Below are 24,280 nucleotides of genomic sequence, written 5' to 3' on the forward strand. Positions count from 1 at the left end.
CTAGGTAGGTAACTAGTTTGTTCTTGGTTCAGAACCACAGCATTCCAAAACTTAGGGCCTGGAGTTCCAGTACCCATACTTTGGTTTCTAACTTGGAGGTCTGGCTGTCGATCAGGTGTGAGATGCTGAATGGTTATCAGAGTGCCAGTGTGGTGGCATGGTGAACAAAAGAATGATGGATTTAACCCAGATCTCTTGACTGGGGGTGAATGTTTTGATATGTTCTGTGTTCCGTCCATCAATTATGTGTCTTTTGTCTGCCCTAAGTGCGCCAGGTATGCCCAGACGTGGGTCCTTGGCTCACTGTGCCACTGGAATCAAGCTATCCTGACTGAAGAGGGGTAAAACCCCGAAACCAGTACTAGGATGCTTGTTTCCGGTCCAGGGAGGACCTGGCTTGGCAGGTCGGGCTGGACTGTTCCATGAGGCACAGGGTCAAGACTGATTTGCATATGGCCAGGTCTAAACTGGGGTGGCATGGTGAGCAAAAGAATGATGGATTTAACCCAGATCTCTTGACTGGAAGTGAATGTTTTAATTTGTTCTGCATTCCGTCCATCAATTGTGTGTCTTTTAGTGTACAGAAACCAGCAGCATTAGTCCACAAAACAAATGGGGGTGACCATGCAAAAAGAGGAACTTTCCTGCACCACCTGGAATGCTGGGAGAAGCTTGTTGATTGGTGTTCTTCTCAGTAAATCCAACACTTGCAAGCCCAGTTGTGTTATGTTATTCCTTGCTCCCTAGCACTAGCCCAACAAAGCGTTGCAGGGATAACAGGTACATTTTATCTGTCTGGCTTATCAGCTTTATCAGCATTTTTGTGATTAGCTAATGAGACGCGTGTTGGAATCAATTGTTGCAGTGCATTTGTTGAGAGGGCTAATCCACATGTTCCCGCCAAAACTGTTTGTGATGCCCCAGTGGAACTTCAGTCTGGTTCTCGCATTCTGGACCACATTTGCGTCAATGTACAGTTGCCCTTTGAGGGTGCTCCAATTGAAGACAGTGTTCCTCACGTCAGCTTGTTGCATGAGTGGGCGGCAAGCACTTTCTGTCCAGCGACCATACACCACAATGTTTCCGGGCAAACTAGTCCTAAGGACTAAGGCAGTATTCCTCCCAAAAGTTATAGTGCCTTTCCACATCGGCAGTCTATCACTCTGCCATAGTTCTTCGTCCCATCTCATCCATCTTAGAAGAAAGAGATACCCCATCACCTAGATCCAGAGAGAACTCTTAGTTATTGCATTTATTGTACCAAAGACCATAGGGTGGATGATCAACTCTTAGTGGGGTTCTCTGGGGCAATGAAGGGAAAATCAGTGCATAAATGAACCATCTCCAGCTGGATTGTCCTTTTTATAAAATCTGCTATGGCCTAGATAAGAAACAGCCTTCAGAAGGCCTGTGGGCTCATTCTACCAGAGCGAAAGCTGCTACCACTGCACTGGCGTGCCTCTTCTGAACATTTGGCAGGCTGTGACATGGGCATCTGCACAAGGTATTACTACAAGGATAGGCATATCCAGCGGGAGGGGCACTTTGCCCGTTCAGTCCTCAAGATTTTGTGGTCTGAGTCATTCCACAAACCCACCACCTGGTTGGGAATGTTCTGCTTTGGTATCTATTCTCAAGGTGAGGAATCTGCGGTCTGAAGTATCCATCAGAAGAACATATTACTTACCTTCTGCAACATTCTTTCTGGTGGATACTCTTATCTAACTGCAGGTTCCTCACCCTCCTCCTCCTTTCTAGGCAACGGACTCCTTTGGTCCATGCTAAAAAGATTCCAGTTAGAGATCTGCACACGGGCACAATCTAAGTACTGAGAGCTTCGCGTCCCGCGGCACCTGCAGATATAGGAAAGACAATTACGTTGACTCGTGGAAGTGGTGGTTCTATTGTGGCCCTAACATAATTTCAAGGCAGGACAGACTGGATGCGAATCTGCATGATGCCACCTATCTGTGCGCAAGGGAATGCCTGAGGAAAACGTCTGGATCCAGTATGACGCCTGGAGGTATTCACGAGGTAAGGAATCTGCAGTTAGAGTGTCCACCACAAATAGTGTTACCAAAGGTAAGTATTTTGTTTGTTCTTTCCAATCATTTAGTATGCCTTTCTAATCATTTAGTATGCCTTTACATGATAAGTGTTGCATTGTGATAAGAGTGAACATTGCTACTTCTGATAGCCTTTGTATACTCTCCCTCAATGTTGGCTGTACATGGCTAAGCATTGTACTTCCAGATTCTCCAACCGATGGAAAATAAGAAATGACTTTGTGCACCCAATTGTAGCTGTACGCCCAAGAAATATACACTTTTTTTCTTTGTCCCTTTCTTTTTTTATTCTTTTAGGCAGTTTCCACAGTTTTACCGTCTGTTCCAGAGGATCAAATAGTGCAATCGTTTATAAAGAACACCACATTGAAAACTTTGTCAGAAGAAGAAAAAAGGTATGTATAAATGTATGTATGTGTATTTGTACTGCTGCCAGTGAATCTTGCCATTTAGTCATGGTGGTGGCCTGTTATAAGTAACCAAAATTATCTGGTATGCTTTTCAAGAACCACGGCAATCAAGACCATTGTTTTCTAATTTAACTGGAAACATGTTCTTAAAATCTTGGTCAAACATATTAATATATGTGATTTTCTTGTAGTTTTTCCCATTTCAGAAAACAAATATTCAAGTATTTGAATGTTGTATGAGCTTGCTTTTTACATTATTTCACTTTGACACAGGACTTGTGATCTTGCTCATTTTTGGAGCTTTGAAATTGCAACCCAAAATGCAAAGAATTTATCTACACATTATAATATATCAGTATTTAGGTAGTGATGTTCAAGTGCAAGTTTTGTTGCTGCAGTTATCTATTCCTCCAACAAGAAACAATTTTATTAGATTTTTTTTTAATGAAGAAATGTTAAAAAAAGAAGAATAAGGTAAAAATAAAGACCTCAAACGTCCGAGAGTTCACATATTATTTATATCTGAAATTGTTCATCAACCAGAACAATCCTAATAAATTATGGAATGTCAAAAATCATAGAAAAAAATCCCAAATAACCTAATTAAAATGCAATAATTAGATATGTCAATGCCAAAAATATTGTTTTTAAACATTTTGTTATTGTATTCTTTATTACTGTTAATTTGTAGTTGTTGTTTGAGGTAAGTCGGGTCATTCAAAGCCTTAGTCCTGCGGTTGATTAAATATTAAGTATCACATAAGCAATCAATTCTTTTCAAACTTGGGAGGGAACCATCAGGTGGCCGCTGCCCTCCTACATTATCAAACAAATGAATGTAGGTATTGCATGCAGTCGTTAAGAGAGAAGTGTTGTTATAGCAGTAGGGTTATGGGAATGGGAAATGATGACGGTGCTTAGCTGCTGTGCATGGTCTTTTTTTTTTTTTTTTTATTGCTTTTTTTATTTTATATCCATGCATGCCATACCCCTGAGTGCATTGGGATGAGTTGGCAAGCTGAGTGGCAATGGTGGAATTTAGAGGAGTTGGTGCCCACGGATAGGGTTCCTAGTAAACAAATCGAGGGCCCTCATGCAAGGGGTGCGTACAGCAAAGGTGCTCCCGCCTCAAGAAGTAGTCTACCACTGTCTTTATCTCACAGTAAATTTTTGTTCTGTTTGGTATAGGTTGTGTTAGGAGTTCCATTTCTAACACATACCACAGTTTGTTAAACCAGAGAGAGCAATGAGTGGAAGTTCTTTCCTTGCCCAAAATATTTTAGTCAGTTGCCTTGCCCTGTTGTTTGAGGTCATATTCTCCTGTGGTCTAATCTTTCACCTGTGGTGAGTTTTGGGTCTTCCGGAATGGGAAAGCACATGGTTCCCTTGATATCCCTCAGGATTTTTTCCAAAATGTTTGCATGACTCACCAGAACTAGACATGGATAAGAATTCCTGTATCCTTGGCAGAAGGATAGATGTGATGAAGAGGCACGGGTATCTTGTTCCATTGGTACATTATATTGTATTCTTATTGCCTGTGTGGAATGCTACAATAGGTCCTGTGAGTGTCCGCCCATAGCCTCACCCGCGATTCTTTCTTGTTCAATCCCGAGATCCGTTTCTTAACCTTTGCTGGCAGGCCATCTCTTAGCGGGCTCATTAAGCAGATGTGTCCTGAAAATGTTGGTTCTCACTTATTGGTCCTTTGATAGATTCACATGCTTGAATTAGTTCCGATCATCAGACTGGGAATCTTCTGTGACAATGTTAATACAACAGTGTACCATTTATACTCTATAACATTGAACTCTCAGAGAGCATTTGCATCCTATCTGCATCATTGTATGATCCAAACCACAGCCAATTAGAGCAGACACCCTCAGCTGCTTCTCTGCCAGAGACTTCAAATGCTACCTTAAGTTCCATGTGAGGAATACTTTTATAGAGCTGTTTCTAAAAGAAGACTGTCTTCAGTTTTTTTAAAGGAAATAATCCTTTTTTTCATCATGACTGAGCTGGGACAGAAGGTATCTCTCATTTGTGCATACACAGGAAAAAAAGAAAATATACATGGATGATCCACATACAAATGCCTTCATTGTCTTCATCCCAGCCATAACCCAAAGATGTGTGAGAGCTGCAATATTTAGAAGGACAGAGAAAGAAGGCTTGCATCGGAAAATTTAGAAGCGAAAGTGGTAGCTCGCTCATCAAGACACCAAGGTAGACCTTCTATGGATTTCGCTGAGAATTCTGTAGTAATTAAGTATGAGCATGCTTCATTAAAAGATAAAGGTACAGAGAAAGAGCATTTGAAGATGCCTAAGCTTACTGACACCAGCTCTTTATGTGCTTTGCAGCGACGAAGGGACCATTGAAGATGACAAATTGTCAAGCAAGTCTATCAGTTGCTCCAGCGGCAGAACATGCACCTATGAAAAGACACTTATTTTTGATTTTTAAAACGTTTTTATTAATTTTCCATTGCAGCAAAAACATACAAAAAGAACAATAAGACAACCCCAATCAGAAGGTGATACACATGGAGGCAATATCTTTAATAAGTGGAGGGGCCACAGTTCCGTAGCCATCACCACTAAAAAGGGAGAGCATAGGCCTAGTATAGAATACGGCCCTACCACAAAATCAATACACTATCCACCACCCCAATTCCGCAGGCACCCATCATTTCCAGAAGTACTGTGGTAGACCAGACATTCCGAGACGCAACCGTCACAGATACTCCACACCCTCAGCAACAGACATCCTGGGCCTGCGCCATGGCCACAGATACTTGAGAAAACAGTGGTTCCAGTGGATAATAGGAAAATGATTTAAGCAATGAATATGCACAATCGCAATGGGTGTGTAAAGGACCTGGTAATGTCAGAGGGCAAAATGAAATTTCTACACAATTTACTCAATATAGTATTTTTATAAAAACAGTGAATAGTATATACACTTCTTTAAGTCAAAAGCGCAAAACTTTGTGCATAGTGTCCCCAAGTGAAAGTTGGAACCAAAAAGTGACTGTACATGGCGAAATATTTTGTAAAAGGTTTCCATAAGTTATGAAGAATGACCGTTCAAATACACTTTTTTCAACAGTCTAAGTATACAGTGATACAAGCTGGGTGATGGTCCGTTCTGTGTGCTTGTCGACGGCGTTTCGACCCTTCTGTGAATGTAGGGTCTCTTCAGGACTAACGATGTAGGGACATCTGGATTGTTAAAAGGGCGCAGCCTTTGTGAACGTGAAGTGCCTCAGTGGAAAGTGAAACGAAAGAACTCACGGCACGTGATTAACCTATGTTACCATTAACCAGGGAAAGCGGGACCTCTGCCAGGTCAATGGAGGTCCGATGCTGTATATTTTCTCTGGGATCCCACTTCGGAGTTTGCTGTTCGTAAGTAATCTCTTAGGGGTTGCCAGATGTTTTTAGGCCTCGACGTGGGGGGCTGCAGCATAGCAAAAAGTTTGCTATTAGTCTCGCAGTACATTAGGCTATTAATGCATTGTCCCACTATTGGAGTGTGTTTGCATCCCCATTGTGTGGAGAGTTCCCTCTATGCTAGGAGTAGTGCTATCGCAACAAACGTATGCAACGCTTTAGGTATATTGGCGAAATACCCTAGCAATGCTGGTGGTGGCTCTATGTGCCATTGTGTCATTCGTCTAAGATTTACAAATATGCTTCTCCAGTAATCTGCTACTAGGGATCAGGTCATATGTAGAAAATCCGCAGTGGGGGTCTGGCATTTAGGGCAGTGTGATAAGCGGGTGAGGTCTAGGCGGGCCATTGCTACTGTTGTAGTGTAGATTCTACACAGGGATTTTTAATGTACAATTTTGTGTCGATGGTTGAAGGACACTAGCCTACAGCTTTCGTTCCAAATTTTGTCTGTGAATGGTTGTCCCAAGTCAGCCTCCAATGCAGTTCTCAGCTTGGTATCCCATGTAGGCATTACCTCCGCACACACATGGTACAGTTTAGAAATTGAATGGTCCCCCTCCACGTCTGTAATGAGCAGCGTGAGCAGTGTAAAGTTATCCGGTTCTATAGAATATGTCGACAATCTACTCCTGAGTGCAGTCTGGAGTCGGGCTAAAACAAAATGGTCGATGTATGAGGTGCCTTCAAAACATGAGTCTTTGGTGCGGGAAAAGATATGGCCACTGGGGAAAACGTCCCCAAACGTATGCAGAGCATACTGCCTAAGAGTGCGTTTCACTAAGGATTCTCACGTGACTGGTAACCATGGGTTGTCCACTAAGGGGAGTGCCGGCGAATACAGTGCCATGCCCCCGTCATTCGTAATATCCTCGTCCAGGCCCAGCAGGTGGTGGACACAGTTTGGATGTCAGTCTTGTCTTGCGGCAGTCCGGCTGGTAGCAGGGCCTTTAATGGTGTTGAGGCTGCAAGGTTCATCTCCGGTTTGGAATAAGGGAGACGTGCATCTGGGTGATACCAGTGTCGCACGTTACTGCATTGTGCCTCTAGATAGTAGAGATGGATATTTGGGACTCCTGAATCATTCCCCGTCGTTGAGATGGGCGTCCCACGGTAAAATAATCAAGCAGTGCTTAACAAATTTCATAAGCTAAAATGGCCCTAAGCCATGTTAATAGTAGCCTATTGATGTTCTTTTTAAAAAAAAGGGCCTAATGTTGGAACACAGCCAATCAGCTGCCAGCACCCTCTAGAACACTCTCAGCAGAGGCAGATTCCCTCAGATTTTCACCACACATCGTGTGGAAGGGAGTCTCCCTGAGTGCTACTCAGTTCTTTTTTCTACAACTTTTACAAATCTGGACATCATGTCTGACAAGAAAGGCCTTTTCCGCCCAAGTAAAACCTGTAGCAAGAAAAGAGTCCATGTGGATGATCCACATAAGGAGTGCATTTAGTGCCTTTACCCAAGGCATGAGGTGAGGGAATGCAAGATTTGCAGCACCTTTTCGTCTAAAACCCTCAAAGATAGAGAGGGGAAGCTGTTGCTGCGGCTTCAAACCCCTAAGCACCAGACGCTTTCATCGGAGGAGGAGAGTGAGAAATCCTCCACATCTCATAAGAGGGCCCGATCTAAGAACAGTTCTTAATGAGAAGGTAGAAAATATCATAAATCTTCCCAGGACACCCAAGAGCTCAAAAAAAGACAAAGGAGCTAAGCACTCCTCTGAACCTGCATTGTCTGTGCCCTCTTTGCATCTAGAAAGGAAGGAGATCGCCCAAGAGCCTCCTTTTCAGATCCTGTGGGGCGGAACTCTCATAAAAAATCATCGTCCATGATGTTCCCTCACTCGTCGACGGCAATCAGTGTCACATCGTCTGTGCCGTCGTCAACGATAACAGTGACGACAATGGCAATCCAAGCTCCTGTGTCTACGAGAGTTTCCAGAAGCACGTCGATGGTGAGAACTCCATCGTCGTCAAAGACAGTTGACACGTCCCCGTCGGCCTAATTTCTGTCGGCCAAGATCCCGTCGCCGACTGGCTCGTCGGCGAGTTTCCCATCGACAACGACGCCTACACCAGTCGCACTTCCGTTGACGACAATACGGACAACTATTGTACCATCAACGGCACTGTCTCAAGCCCTGTGGGTATCCAGGACACCCAAAGTCTGTTTGTATGTATGAATGATAGATAGAATTTATAGAGCATAGTTGTCACTCCGGGGAGCATCATGGCGCTAGGACGGGCCAAAAACAGAGCAGAGCAGCAGAGAATTCTGCAAAATCAGATGAGAAAGAGAACTAGAGCGTCTGTGGCTCCAAAGATCCAAGTTTTCAGGGATTTCCTGAAAATAGATTCTGTCTGAGAGAACCGGAGATGGGTAGGTAAAGAATTCTAGGCTTTCGTTCCTAAGACCGCCACTGATTTGCCACTTTTTAGAGATGAGATTGAAGCTGGGTGGCGTAAGGAGATTGGCTGATGAGGATTTTATGTGGTGCTGCCCACTTTCAAGGGTCCAGGACTGGGTTGGCTGTACTCAGCAACTGGCCCCCACCGATTCTGACACCCACTCAGGCGGGAAGACTGGCGGGAAACCCCAAGGGAGGAAAGGGGGTGTGCCAGCCTCTGCCAGCCCCACCCCTCAGGTGGAGGAGGCGAGGTGAAGCACATCTCCGGGCTCTCGCAATCTTGAAGATGGGGAGCCCTGCCCAATCGGGACTAAGCTACTTCCCCCCCTCCCACAGGAGAGTGTCAGGATAGGGGGTGTACCCACTCCAGGGAAGGGACCCATTGGTCCTTGCCCTTTACCTACCTGTAACGCCCCTAAATTTAGTAATCAGAGGCTCCCTTAACCTTCCTTCCTCAGATCTCGAATCCGAAACAAGCAAGAAGATCAAGAAACAAGAAGATGTGCCATGCAGCTGCTAACAAGAGGAAGACACCAACTGATTTGGCCACAGCCCTACAGGCCTGTCGACCCTCGAACCTGCTCCTGCTAAACCCCGGCATCTTCAGTGGTCAACAACCTCAAAAACCCCAAAGGACCTTGACTGCCTTGTGACTCTTAAAGACTGGGACTCCCACGAGCAGTGGTCCTGCGCAACCACCCCTGGCACCAGCCAGAAACCGCGAACCCTGCACACTCTGCACCCGCCAAGCCTGGCCTGTGCCGGAGTGGACAAGACCACGAAGATGTCCCCCGGCGACTGTGACCCAGAATCCAGCACCCAAGGACCCACCTCGACGCCTGCAGCCTCAGAACCAGGGACCCCTCCAACCGCGACCAGCAGAGGGTAAGATTTCCTGACGCCAAAAGGCACCCCTGCACCCGGCGCCCTGCATCCTCTTTGCCCAACTCCTGGATGCCTACCTATCCTACAACTTTTCAACTTACCTATCGAAGTGGTAGTTGCACCCGAAGAATCTTCGTCCCCGAGCTTGCAGCCTTTGTTAGTCACTGAGCTTCTCCATTGAAATCCATTGAACGCCAGACGGCTCAAAAGCAACCTGCACCCAGCCGCCCGAGTGCCCCTGGGAGAGCAACCTCTATCCTAATCTACTTCCCCACTTGCCCTGAGCAAGTGGCCAGGAGCCCAGCTCCCACAGCCGCGTGGCCTGCTTGCCAGCAGCCACCAACCAAACGCCCCCTGCCCGCCACAGGATAACATTGGGCCTAACTCTCTCTGCACCCGGCTGCCCCTGGGCCGCTGAGGGTGTAACTACTGTACCTACCTGACCCTGGGAGACCCCTGAGTCTATGTCCAGAACCTTAACTCTGCCAGTCGAGTACTTACCCAAAAGCCGATAACTCAGAAATTCTTCTAAGTGTCGAGTTTTGAAACTAATTCACCGAAAATTAGCCGAATAACGAAAACAAAATTACTCACCTGTTATCAGGAGAGATCCCAGTGCTGGATCTTGGTGCCCAGCACTGACCCTGAAAAGTATTTACAACTGTACTTACCGCTAACTTGATTTTCCTCCATAGGATTACATTGCCTGGTTTTCACCAGAAATTCTTCTAAGTGTCGATTTTTGAAACTTACAAATATTCCTTAAAAATCGCCTGTATAACAAAAACGCTTTCTTCCAACTGTTTACAGAAGATGCACCAGTACTGGATCCAGGATCCAACACTGAGTAAAAAAAAGTAACGATAACCCCACTTACCTGCTAAGTGAATTTCCTCCCATAGGATAACATTGGTGATTCTATGTGAAAAAGTTTCTAAGTGACAACTTTTAAAATCCAATAATATTCCTTAAAAATCATACCTGTAACCAAAACGTTTTTACTCACCTGTTTCCAGGAACTGTCCCAGGACTGAATCTAGGATCCAGTCCTGTGGTAAGAAAAGTAATCCAAAAAGTAACTAATTGCATTTACTTAGAAATTCCCATTGAGCTCAATGTATAATTGTTTTTGAAATTGTGTTGCCCATTGCAACAACTGTAGCTACTATATTCAAAAGTCTATTGCCTATTGAAAGTATTTAACTAAAGCATCCCATTCTGAGAAAGTATATTTTGATACCTATTGTTGGTTCTAAAATAAAACAACCATATATTTTTATATACAAACCATTGGTCTACAGGTCAGTTCTTGAGTGTGTGAGACCATTTGCTGACTGAGTGTGTACAACAAATGCTTTACACTGTCCTCTGATACTGCCTTACTGCTCGACCAAGCTACCACTTTAGAGAGTAAGGTTATATCTAACTTTAGCCTCTGACAAACCTCTGGGGAGTGTGGACTCTGTGCACACTGTACCTATTTGGGAACAGTATATACAGAGCCACTTTCTTACAACTTTTAGCTGTAGATTCCTTACCTTTGAGTTATCCCCATTTGTCAGACTGGATCCAGAAATGTGTTATGAGCAGTACCTTTGCACGCTGGTAGGTGGCGTAGATCGGCTCCCAATTGTCTTTTATGCTTATGTGACATGCACAGTGCCTATATAGGTGCCGCACCAGCGCACTGACATCAGTTCTTTTCTTTCCGCACCAGTCAGCGTAGATCCGGAGAGAGCTACCCCTTATGCCTGTCCTTTTGATTGTACTTTTTCAACGTTTTGTCGGAAGCTTTTTTGAGCTTTCCTCTCTTGGTGTTGCAGGTCACTAGGAAGGCTGGTTTCAAGCCCTATGGTGCCTGTCACCGACAGATGTCGGTGACAGACGCACACTTTGTATTCCTCTTGTGCTTGAAATGCGAAGACTTGCACTGATTGCCACGCCTTGCACTCCAAGGTCTTAAAGGAGCAGTCCTTCAATCTCCTTGCAGCACGACGCCACAGCGCTCTTGATCTTGCTCAAGAGGAAGTTCCCGGGATCTGTTGCAGAGTCCACCATCCTTGTCGTAGTCTGTCGTTGGGCCACTCCGATAAGTCCCACACAAAAAAAATCAATAAGTTAAAGAGGTCTTCGACTTCACCTCGGCTGACATGGGAGGGTCGAAATTCAAGGCCTGACTTCCCATTTGAGCAATTGCCTGTATTGGCTCCCACTGCCCCCTGTTTCCGGGAGCTGGAGCAACCCATGCTCAACTCCACAAGTTTTATGAGGCCATGCCCCTCATATTTGAGTGACCCTCTCCTGCCACCAGGTCTTAAGGACCCCAAGGTTTGGGAGGGTCCCCTACTGGTTCCACACTGGTGGCTCCGTCACCCTTCGACCCCTTGAATCCACAGATGGATTCAGACCAGTGCCAGTCACACCACCTCAACTTTACTTGGCGCCAGTTATGAAGCCACCCCTTTCAGCGCTGTCAGTGCACCATGATGGCACAGTTTCTATTCTGGTCTCTGACACGAAGCTGGAGGGGCGTCATCTGACACCAACTCCAGTGCCAGTTGAAGCCATGCCCTCCAGGCAGGAGCCTGAGCACTATTCGAATGGGCTAGCAGTCTAGGAGGATTGGGAGGGGTCGCTGGACCCTGAGGAATACCAACCCTTAGATCCCCAGATGGACTTGTGCGAAGACTTAGTGGAGGCCAGCGGATTAGGCACTTCTCAAGATACTGGCATGCTTTCTCACCCTACCGTGGCTACCGAGGAGGGAGCGTCATTTGCAATGGTGGTGAGGAGGGCTGTTGATGTCCTGGACCGTAGCCTGCCCTTGGTGGCAGTCAAGATGAACATCTTGACAAAGGTGCTTCAGCCGGGAGTGTCCCCTTCCAAACCGTGTCTCCCTGGACCTGGTCCTGGCGCAGCACAGGGGCTTCTGATAAAAAGAACAATTGTCAGCCATCACCACGCTAATCAAAGGGCCCCCAACTTGCACACACAACAACCTACCCCAGAAAGCTTAGCAGTCCAAGCCTCTCCCTTCCATGGCACTTTCCATACCGCAGCCCTGGATAGGGTATCCAAGAGATGGACACCTTGGGAAAGATGCTGTTATCTTCTACCAGCCTGGCACTGCGGTCCGTGAACATTGCGTGCCTTTTGGCCCGCTACTCCTACGCTCCGTGGGACACAGTTGCACAGGTGCTGCCAACGGTCCCGGAGGATGCCCAGGCCACCCTCTTACAGGCTGTTGCTGACAGGAGGAATGCAGCCAAGTTCATGATCCCACCGACTCGCTGGGCAGAGCTGTTTCATTGATGGTGGCCTTACGGCGCCGCGCCTGGCTGAGGACAACTGGCTTTTCATTCATTCATTCATCTTTATTCGGATACAAATCTACAACTGACTTTTCTGGGGCTGTCCAAGCATCGCTTAAGGACATGATCTTTGGTGATTCCCGTCTCTTTGGAGGCTAAGCAGATTCAGTGCTGTAGGGCTTTACGGATAGTAGGGCTACAGCCAGGTCCTTGAGTCTTTCCATGGCCCCTCGCCACCCCACAGTTCGCCTTTTGCGGCCACAGATGGGGCTTCCAATCATTTTTATATCCACCCAGCTACCGTGGTGCGCAAGCTTCCCAGCCTCTGCTTGGCAGAGGACGCTGTACCCACAGCACTCGATGGTTGGGCTTGCAGAGGTCAGGCCAGTCAACCAAACCCTCGGCAGCCGCATCCTCCAAACCCTTCTAGTCTGTCCCCATAACCATCATGGGCATCCAGTTGGCATCAGGATCCACCATCACCTGCACCACTGGCCGTCTATAACATCAGATTAAGGGGTTCTGCAGATAGTCTGGAGGGGCTATTCCCTCCCCTTCTAGTCTACCCCCACCCCACCCATGCCACCTGCTTGCGACAGGCTGATGCAGGGCCATCTTTCTTTGCTCAGCCAGGAAGTGACCTCTCTTTTAGCCAAGGGAACCATAGAGATTATGCTGATGCTTGAAGTAGGTAATGGTTGATGTTCCCGCTACTTTCTGGTGCCCAATAAGGATGAAAATCTACGACCGATCCTTGACTTGCGCCCTCTCAATTTCTTCCTCGAGAAGGGGAAGTTCAAAATGCTCACACTCGCTCAAGTCTAGTTTTCCCTGGACCTGGGAGACTGAATGGTAGCATTGAACTTACAGGACGCATACTTCCACATTCCCATCCTGCCTACCCAATGGCGTTACCTGCCTTTCACGATGGGCTACGTGCACTTTCAGTTCTCTGTGCTTTCTTTTGGTCTCACCAGCTACCCTCAGGTGTTCACTGTGGCAATGGCCATGGTCGCAGCTCATCTGCGGATATCAAGGGTGTCGGTCTTCCCCTATTTCGATGACTGGTTGTTGAAGGCGGGCTCAACCCAGGCTGTTGTCTCTCACCTCCAGACAACGGCAGATCTTCCACATTTGCTGGGGTTTACTATCAACGTTCCGGAGTCACACCTGGCTCCCTCTCAGAGTCTCCTTTTCATCGTAGCTGTTCTGGAAACAGTGCAGTTTGAGGCCTGTCTTACCAAACGGTCAGTTCAGTATTTTCAGGCCATGATCCGATGTGTTAAATCCTATCCTGGTCTTCGCTGAGACTGATTCTGAGGCTGCTTGTGAAAAATGCCCATTGGCATATGCAGGCTTTGCAGTGGGACCTAAAGTTCCAGTGGGCACCGCATCAGGGAAATCTCTCCGAAAGAGTCCACATCTTGGAGGAACTGCAAAATCTTTGCAGTGGTGGTTAGCGAACCGTGATTGGGTCAAAAGCAGACCCTTCTTCCTTCCCCATCCAGACATGACAGTGGTGACAAATGTGTCACTCCTGGGATGGAGCTGCTATCTGGGAAATGTGGAGATCAGAGACCTCTGGTCTCCGGTGGACTCCGGACTCTACATCAACCTTCTGGAGCTCCAGGCGGTCCGGCTGGCATTAATCTAGCCTCCATCAAGGGAAGGATAGTGCAGGTGTACCCCACACAGACCACACCATCGCTATGTGGTACTGCAACAAACAGGGCGGGTGGGGTTGTGGATCCTTTTTCAAAAGGCCCTGCATCTCTGGAATGGCTGAAAGGTCAAGGCATTTTCCTAGTGGTTTTCCTGGCGGGCTCTCTGAACCTCAGGATGTACAAACTCAGCCGAGGATGACTTGCGGATCACGGATGGCATCTCCATCCGGAGGTGGCGCAATGTCTCTTTCTGGAATGGGGAGAGCCTTGGTTAGTTCTGTTTGCCAACACCGAGAACGCACAATGTCAGAAGGTCTGCAAGATGGAGTTTCCAAGGCTGCGCTCGCTCATAGATGCTTTTCCTCTTGAGTGGCGCTTAGGTCTCCTGTATGCCTTTACGCCCATACCACTCCTGCCCAGAGTTCTCAAAGAAATCAGGAACGACCGAACTCAAGTCATTATTGTGGCTCCGGACTGGGCTCGGAGAGTTTGGTACCCTGAGCTGTTGAGCATAACCATCGGTCCTCTGACCAGGCTACCCCTTCGAGAGCATCTTCTGTCACAGCATCAGGGGAGGGTTCTCCACCGGAACCTGTCAACACTCCGCCTTCATGCGTGGAGATTGAGTGGCGACAGTTAACAGCTTTCGACCTTCCGCATGAAGTCTGCAATGTCAAGCTGGTTCTTCGGACTAGACCTTTCTTTCTGCTGAAAGTCGGCATTCCCTTTCATGTAGGCCAGTCCATTTCTCTGCTCACTTTTTACACCATATGCCTCTCAGGAAGAGGAGTGACTTCACCGACTGGACCCAAAAAGAACTTTCTTGTTCTACCTTGACTGCAGAAGAGAGTTCCGGGTGGACGACCAACTCTTTGTGTGGTATGTCGAAGTGAAGAAGGAAAAAGCCGCGCAGAAGTGGCCCAGCCCCTGATAGATAATGTTCTGAATTAAAACCTGCTATGTATTGGCTGTGAATCAATCCCCAGAGCATTTGCGTGCTAATTCCGCAAGAGCCAATGCTGCGACGACTGCATTAGCACGCAGAGTCCCGTCCTGGACATCTGCCATACAGCAACGTGGGCTTCCTTGCACACGTTCACAAAACACTACTACCTGGACAGGAAATCTGTCCGGCTTTTGGTTTCCTATGGACTCTCTCAAAGAGTTTTCGCAGTCACCAAGGCTACCGTTGCTAGATGAATCTCTGCCACTATTCAGTATTGTCACAACAAAGCTGGGAAACCACTCTCAGCTGGACCAAAAGCGCATTCCACAGGGGCAGTATCAACCTCTGCGGCTCTTTGCAGGTTTCTCGCTGGGAAAGGTATGCTGCGCTGCAATGTGGAAGAGCACTTAAACGTTCATGCAGCACTACTGTTTGGAGTGCTGCTATGGGACAGGCGTGTTTACGTCATGTGTTCCACTGTGGTGAGCCTGTGGAAGTGATGTAAAAATGTGTCTATATTTATATATGGTTATACTTTATAACTGTAGTCTGGTTACACCAGTTTTACTTTCATGCTTACACTGATACCCACCATCCACAAGGGTATTTTCTATAACTTATGCATGTATATTTACATATTATGGACTGCTTGCTATTCTGATTCAAGCATGTGAATCTATGAAAGATCCCATACTGGATAAGAAAATAAGTTACTTACCCGTAACTGCAGTTATCCAGTATTTGCATCTTTCATAGATTCACATGCGACCCACCCTCATCCTCATAGATTGGGATATTTGTTTTCCCACTTTGCTCGAAAATCTGAGGAACTCAGCCTCTGTTTGGAGTGTTCTAGAGGGTGCTGTCACCTAATTGGCTGTAGTTCAAGTTTGATCCTTTTTTTAAAAAATGACATAGATAAGCTATTAATGTGACTGTACAGTACCATTTTGGTTTATAGTAAAATTGCATACAGCTTTCTATGATACCGTGGGACTCCCACTTCGGCGACGGGGAATGATTCAAGCATGTGAAACTATGAAAGATGGCAACGTATAACTGCAGTGACAGGTAAGTAACGTATTTTCTTGTGTGCGAAGGACATCTTTGAGGAATGGCCCGCCCCTTTGACAAGTTTGGACACAGCACTGTTACTCCTTGCTGTTAGAGCCATCACCTTAAACAAAGACTGCGTTTGCTGTCCAGAAGAAGATACTTTTGCAAGGGAACTTTTTCAAGCTGGTTCCAGAACACTGACAGTAGGATTAATCTCCCATGTCTGTTAAACAAATATAAGTAGTACCCAAACTATCCTGCCTGGCTCCAGTACATTCTTTTTATGACCAAGAGAGTGATTGCTCCGCAGAGTAATCGAAGACCTACCAAACTCAAGGTGTGGTGTCCTTGGCAGCCAGTCTCCAGAGGGGAGTTGGAATAACATGAAGTCTGCCTCTGATGTAAGAGGTGTAGGTCTGCCCGTTTGTTTGGAGCCTACCAAGCTTCCTGAGAGAGAAGAAGCTGTGCCATTTTCTGAAGGGATATGACTGCCAGAGGTGGAAAAGCCTAGCCCCTGTACGTGGAGCATGGTCGACCCAGATGTGCAGACTGAACCAAGGGAGTGTTGCTGGCACTGACCTTAGTCTATGAGTGGGTCTCTTTCCTCCCCGTAAGTTAAGTTTCTGTCCAAGCCTCAGTTGCAGCTGGGAAAGAGACATGATGCTGTGAATTGCTGGCAGGATGCTTCTGGTGTCTGCAGGCCTCTTTCTTGAGATTATCAAGTATCCCATACTTTAGATATACCAAACATGGGAAGATGAGCATTGACTGTCCTTAACTCCTAAACTTGGTGTGTTTTGTTCCTCGTGCATTAAAGCCCAGATATAACTAGTAGTGGGTTATGACTTACAGTTTACCTAACTAAGAAAGCTGGTCAAACATGCCATTGTGAGCGTCCACCTGTGTCTTAACCATATTCGGTGTAATTATAATCCCATTCCACCTATATTAGAACCTCACTGACCATTATTTTGTGCAGAAATACATTTTGGTACGTAATAAAAGTATGTATCTTTTTCTGAAAGAAAAACAGAGAGGAACAACATATCTATTTCGGTTCTAAACTACTACCCCCACACTACCTCAGTGAGAAACCTATGACTACTTATCCTTGCTACCCAGAGAGTCATGGAAGATTGTGGCCCTATTACAGCCTGAAAGGAGGTCACTAGACTTCTCAACACGTTTAAATATTCTGTAGAATAGGAAAAAGAGCCATGATTTATTAATTTTATACAGCATAATAGGACAAGTCTTCTCCCAGTGCCTTCCCAAAGACATGCCCTCCTTGGAACTAGAATACCTTTTCACCAAAGAAATATAATGTTAAAAAACGTCATCACCTCCTCAGTGTCAGTATGTGCGTCATACAAATAGCTGAATGAGGTAAACTCTTTGGGTATATCTAAAGTAGCAATACACCACCAAATTCCCTATGAAGATCTTATTGCAGATGTTACTGAGGCAGACTTCATTTGGTGTAGTTTTCTGTTTGTCCTTTATGAGATTAGTGAAGGTTCTGATGGATACTTAATAGCCTCAGATTCCTCACCTTTAGAATATTCCCAGGATCCAGACACAATCTAGATTTTTTAATTTGTATTCAAGCAATTGGTCTCATGCGCTGGCAGGTGGTTTAGTGGAACTCAGTTACGACCATATCTCTCATGTTTCTCCCCACCCCACCCAACCCTCGACTGTCTTCCTTCCCCCACTCCCAACCCAGGAGAGATGGAGCAGAGCTGAATATATACCACCCCTTTTTGTGCAAACATCAGTTCCTTTCTTTAAGTGCTCTTCAATGCAAATTTGGAGCTCCAAGCCCATTCCTAGGCTGGCTTTCGAAGATTCCTTTCTGCAAATTTTCAAGACTTTGCCAGATCCTGCTGGGGCGCCGGCCTGCCTGAGGTGGTAATGCCTTTCCATGTGGGCCAAACCTTTACCCTTCCAGGATTTTTTTACACTTAGCCATATACCTCGAAAGTGGGGAAAAGGTTTCATTGGCTTTGTCCCAAAAGAGCATTAAGCTTTTATAGTGAATGCATGTTATACCGTATTAATGACCAGTACCTTATGGCGTTTGCCAGTGCCAAAAGAGGATGCTGGTAGATTGTCAAGGTGTATCGTCCTTTGTATTGACATGCTAAACTTTGCCCAAACAAAAAGAGCCCCTCAGCCCCAGGAGCCAGGCAGCTCTTTCGTTCAGGGCTAACATCGCTGTCCTGAATATCTACCAAGCTGCAACACATGACTGTCTGTACACACTTTGCCTCAACAAGGTGTTTCGCAGTTTGGTGGGACGTTTTGGTTTGAGTCTAATCCTCTGCTCTGGTATCTATACTGCAAGTGAGGATTCCGTTACAGTATCCACTAGATTTAGAGCATTATCGATTGTAAGTAACTTGGTCTTCTGGTGGATAGTCCCACCACTATGTTCTGTGGAGAGGACTCATACACCTGCTAAAACAGACAGGCTCACCATCTGTTGTGATTCTCTGCACAGCCAGGACACCATCAGACTTCAAACCAAGAAGTGTTCAAAAAAAGAAACACAAAGAAGAAGAAGAAAATAAGGAAGCAGGCCTTTTCTATCTTTGAACCCAGCATCTGGGACATCATCCAGACTGCCCAAATGCTGCTCCAATTTAGGAAAGAGCTGAAGACTCACCTTTTTAAAGATCACTACATCGCAGTGCATTAACCGTCCATAACCCATCTACCTCTTCAATCACTTGTTGATTTTCTGCTGGTCTTTGACCCTGTATGATTTTCTTCTGACTTCTGGCTAGGTTTGTGCTATAGAAATACAATTTGCATTCATATTTTTTCCCTCTTTTACCTAAGAGTAGTTATCAGAGAGTCAAATAACAGTCAAAGGACTGCCTACTCCACCCACTAATAAAGCTAACAGCCTTCAACTCTAAAGATGCAATCTAGCCTTACATTCGTCTGTTGCATGGCTGAGTAGTGAGACACTTCAGCAGTACGAGGATGGAGTGTTTCCTAGGGCCAGAAACACTATGTCCATTGGCCCATGTATCCCAACCAGCAAACACACCACAGAACAACTGATTAATTGCTTAGATTTTTCTGCTGGATACATCTGCCTGTGAATTCCTCACCTTATGAATATCCCCTGCGCCAGCATTCCGCTGACTTTTTTCCTAGCTCTCCACGACGACAAGGACATCGGCTCTGCTCGCGACTTCGCATGACGTCACCGGAGCCATAAGAGAGCCTCGTCGGCGTGATGACGTCAGTAGCCTTTTTTCCGCTCCGTCGACGCGTAACGGTTTTCTAGCACTCTCCATATTTGTGGAGTTACTTTATTTCTTCAGCTTTAACTGTTGCTAGAAGTGATGTCTTCTTCGAGGAAGTCTGGTTTTAAACCCTGTAGGGAATGTGGGGGTCACATGTCCATCACTGACCCCCATGAAGATTGTTTATGGTGCTTATCGTCGGATCACGACGTGGAGGACTGTTCCTGTTGCAGGAAGATGAATCCCAAAGCACTTAAGGAACGGGAAGCAAAGTTATTTCTGGCCAAGGCGAAGAAAGAAGGTAGAGGGCGCAAGCGGGAAAAGTCGAAATCATCGACTTCACACACGTCGAAGTCGAGAAAACACAAGAAAAAGAGAAGACATGGATCGACGAAGGGTAAGGCTTCGAGATCGCCTTCACCTCGACGTCGCCGTAAGGACTTTGTTTCTCCTTCGCCCTCTCGTGCAACTCCGGAAAAGTCTCCTTTGCCTAGAGGCACTCCGGCGCCGAGGGATTCACCAGCTTCCAACGCCGAGCCGTTTCAGGATTTTCCATCTTCTCCTGTGCCTGAGATAGAACCAGTGGATTCGGCAGTGGATCCGATCGTTCCGACGTCGGACACTCCCCGTTTGGATTCTGGTTCGAATCCATATCCGCAATTCCCGGCTCCAGGGGCGGATCCATCGCATTTTTTAAATGCTATGTACAGAGTTTTTCAAAGGGATTTCCCATCCGGAGCACCTTCTGGTCCCGTAGGTCCACTGGCATTCAATTTGGGCGTGCCATAACACTATACCCAGGCGCCCTTAATGCCGATGGCGCCGTCATGGCAGTTTCCTGCGTCGTGTGGATCTTGTGCCTCCATCGGAGCCTCCCTCGACGCCGGCTCCGGAGCAGTCTGTGCCGCGTACGGCGCCGACGACACCGCGTCCACGGATTCGTTCACGGAGAGAGGCTCAGAATCTTTTAGAAGAGGAGCAGTATCGTAGAGAGGAAGTATAGGAGGGTGAGTTAGAAGAGTCCCTGGATGAATTTGAGGGAATTCAGGAGGCGAGTGGATTGGACACCTCCCCTGAGTGGGAGCTCTCTTCTACAAGTGCTTCACCTCCTCAAGAGGTAGCACCTTACCATTTGGTGATAAGGATCCTATCATCGAGGTATGGCGCAAGCCTCTTTCTTTGCCTGCTTTTTCAAAGGCTGTGGCTTGAAGGTATAGGACTGCTCCAGGGGATCCGGATTTTCTCTCTTCTCATCCATCTCCAGAGAGTTTGGTGGTACAAGCATCCTGCTCCAAGCAATCTTCAGGAGCTTTTCCACAAGCTCCAGCTGACAGGGACTCAAAGAAGTTGGAACAGTCAGTTAAAAAGGTTTTCTCCTCTTCTAGCATGGCACTGAAATCAACCAATGCCACTTGTCTGTTGGACCGCTACATTCATGCTTTGATGGGCTCGGCAAAGCGATTGGCCCCCAAGTTGCCTGATGAAGAGAGGGAAAACTTTATGGAGGTTCTGTCAGACGCTCAGGCTGCGGCTAGGCAGGTTATTCAATCAGGCCTGGATACGGCTGATTCCATAGCCAGAGTTATGGGCTCCTTCATAGCTACAAGAAGGCAGGCTTGGCTTCGTTCTTCTGGATTTTTCCCTGATGTCCAGGCCACTCTTGTTGATTTGCCCTTTGACGGATCGAAGCGTTTTGGGGAAAAAGCAGATTCGGCCTTACAAAGGTTTAAAGACAGCAGGGCCACTGCGAAATCCTTGGGGTTGCAGACCCTGTTGAGAGGCTTCGGCTACAAGAAATATCGAGGTTTTGAAAGGTCTTCCTTTCGCAACTTCGGTCAACCTCAGCAGCAGCAGCAAAATCCGCTCTATAAATCTTATAGAGGAAGAGCCAAAGGTTGCAAATCTCTCCTCCTCCTCTTCAGCCTCCCCCGCTCCCTTTGGTACCGCAGGAAAGCAGCCCTAGATCCCCCATCCTGGATCATATGGGTCCTGTAGGGGGTCGGCTGTCTCACTTTCTGCAAGGTTGGAAATCGGTCAAGCCAGACCTTTGGGTTTTAAACCTTGTGGAGAATGGGTACGCCCTTCCCTTTCGGGAATTTCCTCCTCCTTACCCAGGTTTTTGCTCAGAGGACCATTTGCTTCTTCTGCAGAAGGAGGTTCTTGCATTACTTCAAAAAGGTGTGATAGAGGTGGTTCTATAGCAGAAAAGGGGTCAAGGGTGCTACTCCCGGTATTTCCTGATTCCCGGTATTTCCTGATTCCCTATTTCCTGTTTACCATCTTTTTGATTGGTTCACTTCTATCCTTCCACTGCTCACTTTTAGTGAGCTATGTTTTTTCTTTTTGTTAAGCGCTCCGTGAGAGTGCATGGGTTTTCCAGCTCTCTCCCTCATGTGCTTCTCTCCCTGCAAGTACTTGCACCCCATTCGCTTACGTGTTGCTCTCTCACAAGTTGTTGCTTTCTCTCTCTCTCGTATGCTTCACCTTTGCCAAACTCCCCCACATTCTGAGTTGCTCTCTCCACCTTGTGTGGTGCGTTTCCTCCTACTGCTTCCCCCTACCTATTACTTTGCTGCAATCCTACCCATCATCGTCCTTCAAATTATTATATGCTTTTTTTATGTTTTAACTTTTAATCGGAGCACCTAGCAGTTCCCATTTGCCAACAGCCACTCCACTTAAAGAAATGTATTTTTTCATGTACCGATCCAGGATAGCGGTAGTGGCTTGTATCGGTATATAAAAACAAGCATTTGCAATGCAATAGGTCTCGCATTTACTAGAGTTTGAGTTATTGGCATTGTAAAAGACAATAGCCTAAATTCTCGCAAATGCGAGACCTATCGCATTGCAAATATTTTTTGTTTCCTAGCGCCACATGCCGCGCTTGCACGTCATGCCCGTTTCTTTAGATGAGCAGAGTGCAGAGTCTAAAGAAAGGGGCTCGGCCGCCATTAAAATGAAAGCACTGTTTGGGGCGCTTTTACAAAAAAAAAGCATTTGTTTTTCAGCAAAGAACCCATTTAAAGATGTATTACTTTAACCAAGTGATGGGCAGTACCTCCTCCCGGTCCCACCCACTCAGTCGGGTGGGAAAATACGACAAGCGGTCAAGGAATGAGTATTCCTGACGAGAATGGCAGGATGCTCTGAGCATTGTCTTGCATGTTTCTAAATCGTACCCAAAACAGGAGGTCACTGGGATATTTATTCCACCTATCACAACAAACAAACAAACAACCGCTCATGGTTGGCAGATCTGCGGGCCGAGTTACCCAGGAAGCCACACCAGCCTCAGGCGTTGCTTTCTTCCATGGCAGAGCTCGAATCTGGTACAGTGCCAATGTGGACCCGGCCAGTGCTTTCAGAATGACCACACACCCTCGCAATGTGAAGCTAAAAGGGGGATATCAGGCCCATAAGGGCAACATGTAGAGGTCCTCCACCTTGTTCTGCATGTTCTTGTGTATAACACCATCCAAGCAACAGATGGACCTCCAGGTACTAACTTACAAAGAGAAAATGCACCACACAAGTCCCACATGTCACAACTCACCAAATCCATTCAGGGTGAGGAGAAAGAGCTCAGTTACTGCAGTGTGAGTGTTGGCATCCAGGCAAAACATACTGTCCCTGTACAGTTTATTCAGTCCACACCAACGAGCTGTCCCTCCACATCCTGGCGAGGGGCAGTAGCCATGCGCCACAATATATATAAACACGCGGGAACACACACACACACGCGCTCTCTCTTTCTCGTTCCTCCTGCCACCACCCAAAGTGAACTGTACATATGTTGACGAGTTGTGGTCACATTAATAACTTGTACCCTATAAAACCAGGACACCTGGGCTCTAAATCCACCGTCTGTGCTCGACCAAAGAATTGTGTTACCACCTAATCGCTCAATTTTCCTGTTGGCCAAATTTTAGAGTGCCTAGAAACATTTTAGCCCAAGGAGTAGGCCTAACCAAACAATATACACCGTTGGATAACATTGCATTTCCACGTCTGATAGTTTGGTATTCTTTGTTTCACTGTTTGAACATTTTGATGTATGATGATGAATCTACTTTCAGCAGCTCGAGAACAGGGTTCCCTCTCTGTCCCCTCCCCACCAGCCAAACATAGATATGTCACGGGAGCCACATCCAACAGACCCAAGTTTTCACTTTGCAAAGTGACCTTTCGCAGTGCTGTCACTTTATGATTAGCACGCGCCACAATTCAGCAGAGCAATAATACTAATAAATAATATTCATATTTGGGTACTTACGTATTACAAGCTATCCTTAATAGGATGTCAGGGTGATTTACAATTAAGGCTCGCACTTTATTATGACCCCATTACAACTGGTGTTCACTCAGGGAGTGTAATTAAAGCATTGCAGCAGCTAATATTTCACATCCGCAGCATCCCTAGCGCTGCGGAGAGCGGTGACCTTGGAGACGCCTTTGGCTCTCCTTGGGGTTTGGGGACTTTGGGTGGCTGGGATGAGGCGAAAGCTTCACCTGCTGGGATCCATGGCTGGCCTTTAACTTACACTTCTACAGAGCCGTAGACTGGGCTGTATCAATAGCGCACACCATTATCTGCATTCCACATTTTATTAAGGTTATAGGCTGTAATCAAGAAAACTAAAGTATCTGCTTTATAGGTGTCGATACCAAACATTTCAGGAACAATAGTCTCAATGTTCTCTTCATAGCGATTATATCATTATTTAATAATCACGTAGCAGTTTTACATACTGTGAGGTAGGTAAGTGGGCGCATTAAAGTAAACACGGGTGAGTATACAATGACGGCGACG

General features: G+C 46.4%; 1 protein-coding gene across 2 annotated transcripts in view; it reads left to right on the forward strand.

The window, feature by feature from the left end:
- USP42 (ubiquitin specific peptidase 42) overlaps positions 1 to 24,280 on the forward strand; it is a 521,578-nt gene that overhangs the window by 394,840 nt on the left and 102,458 nt on the right. For both annotated transcript variants that reach the window (XM_085629020.1, XM_085629022.1), the window contains exon 14: positions 2,364 to 2,461. In XM_085629020.1, coding sequence (XP_085485146.1) covers positions 2,364 to 2,461 — 98 coding nt within the window. The remainder of the gene's footprint in view (positions 1 to 2,363; positions 2,462 to 24,280) is intronic.

This window comes from Triturus cristatus, chromosome 10 (genome assembly GCF_964204655.1).
Source record: "Triturus cristatus chromosome 10, aTriCri1.1, whole genome shotgun sequence".
Classification (NCBI taxonomy): domain Eukaryota; kingdom Metazoa; phylum Chordata; class Amphibia; order Caudata; family Salamandridae; genus Triturus; species Triturus cristatus.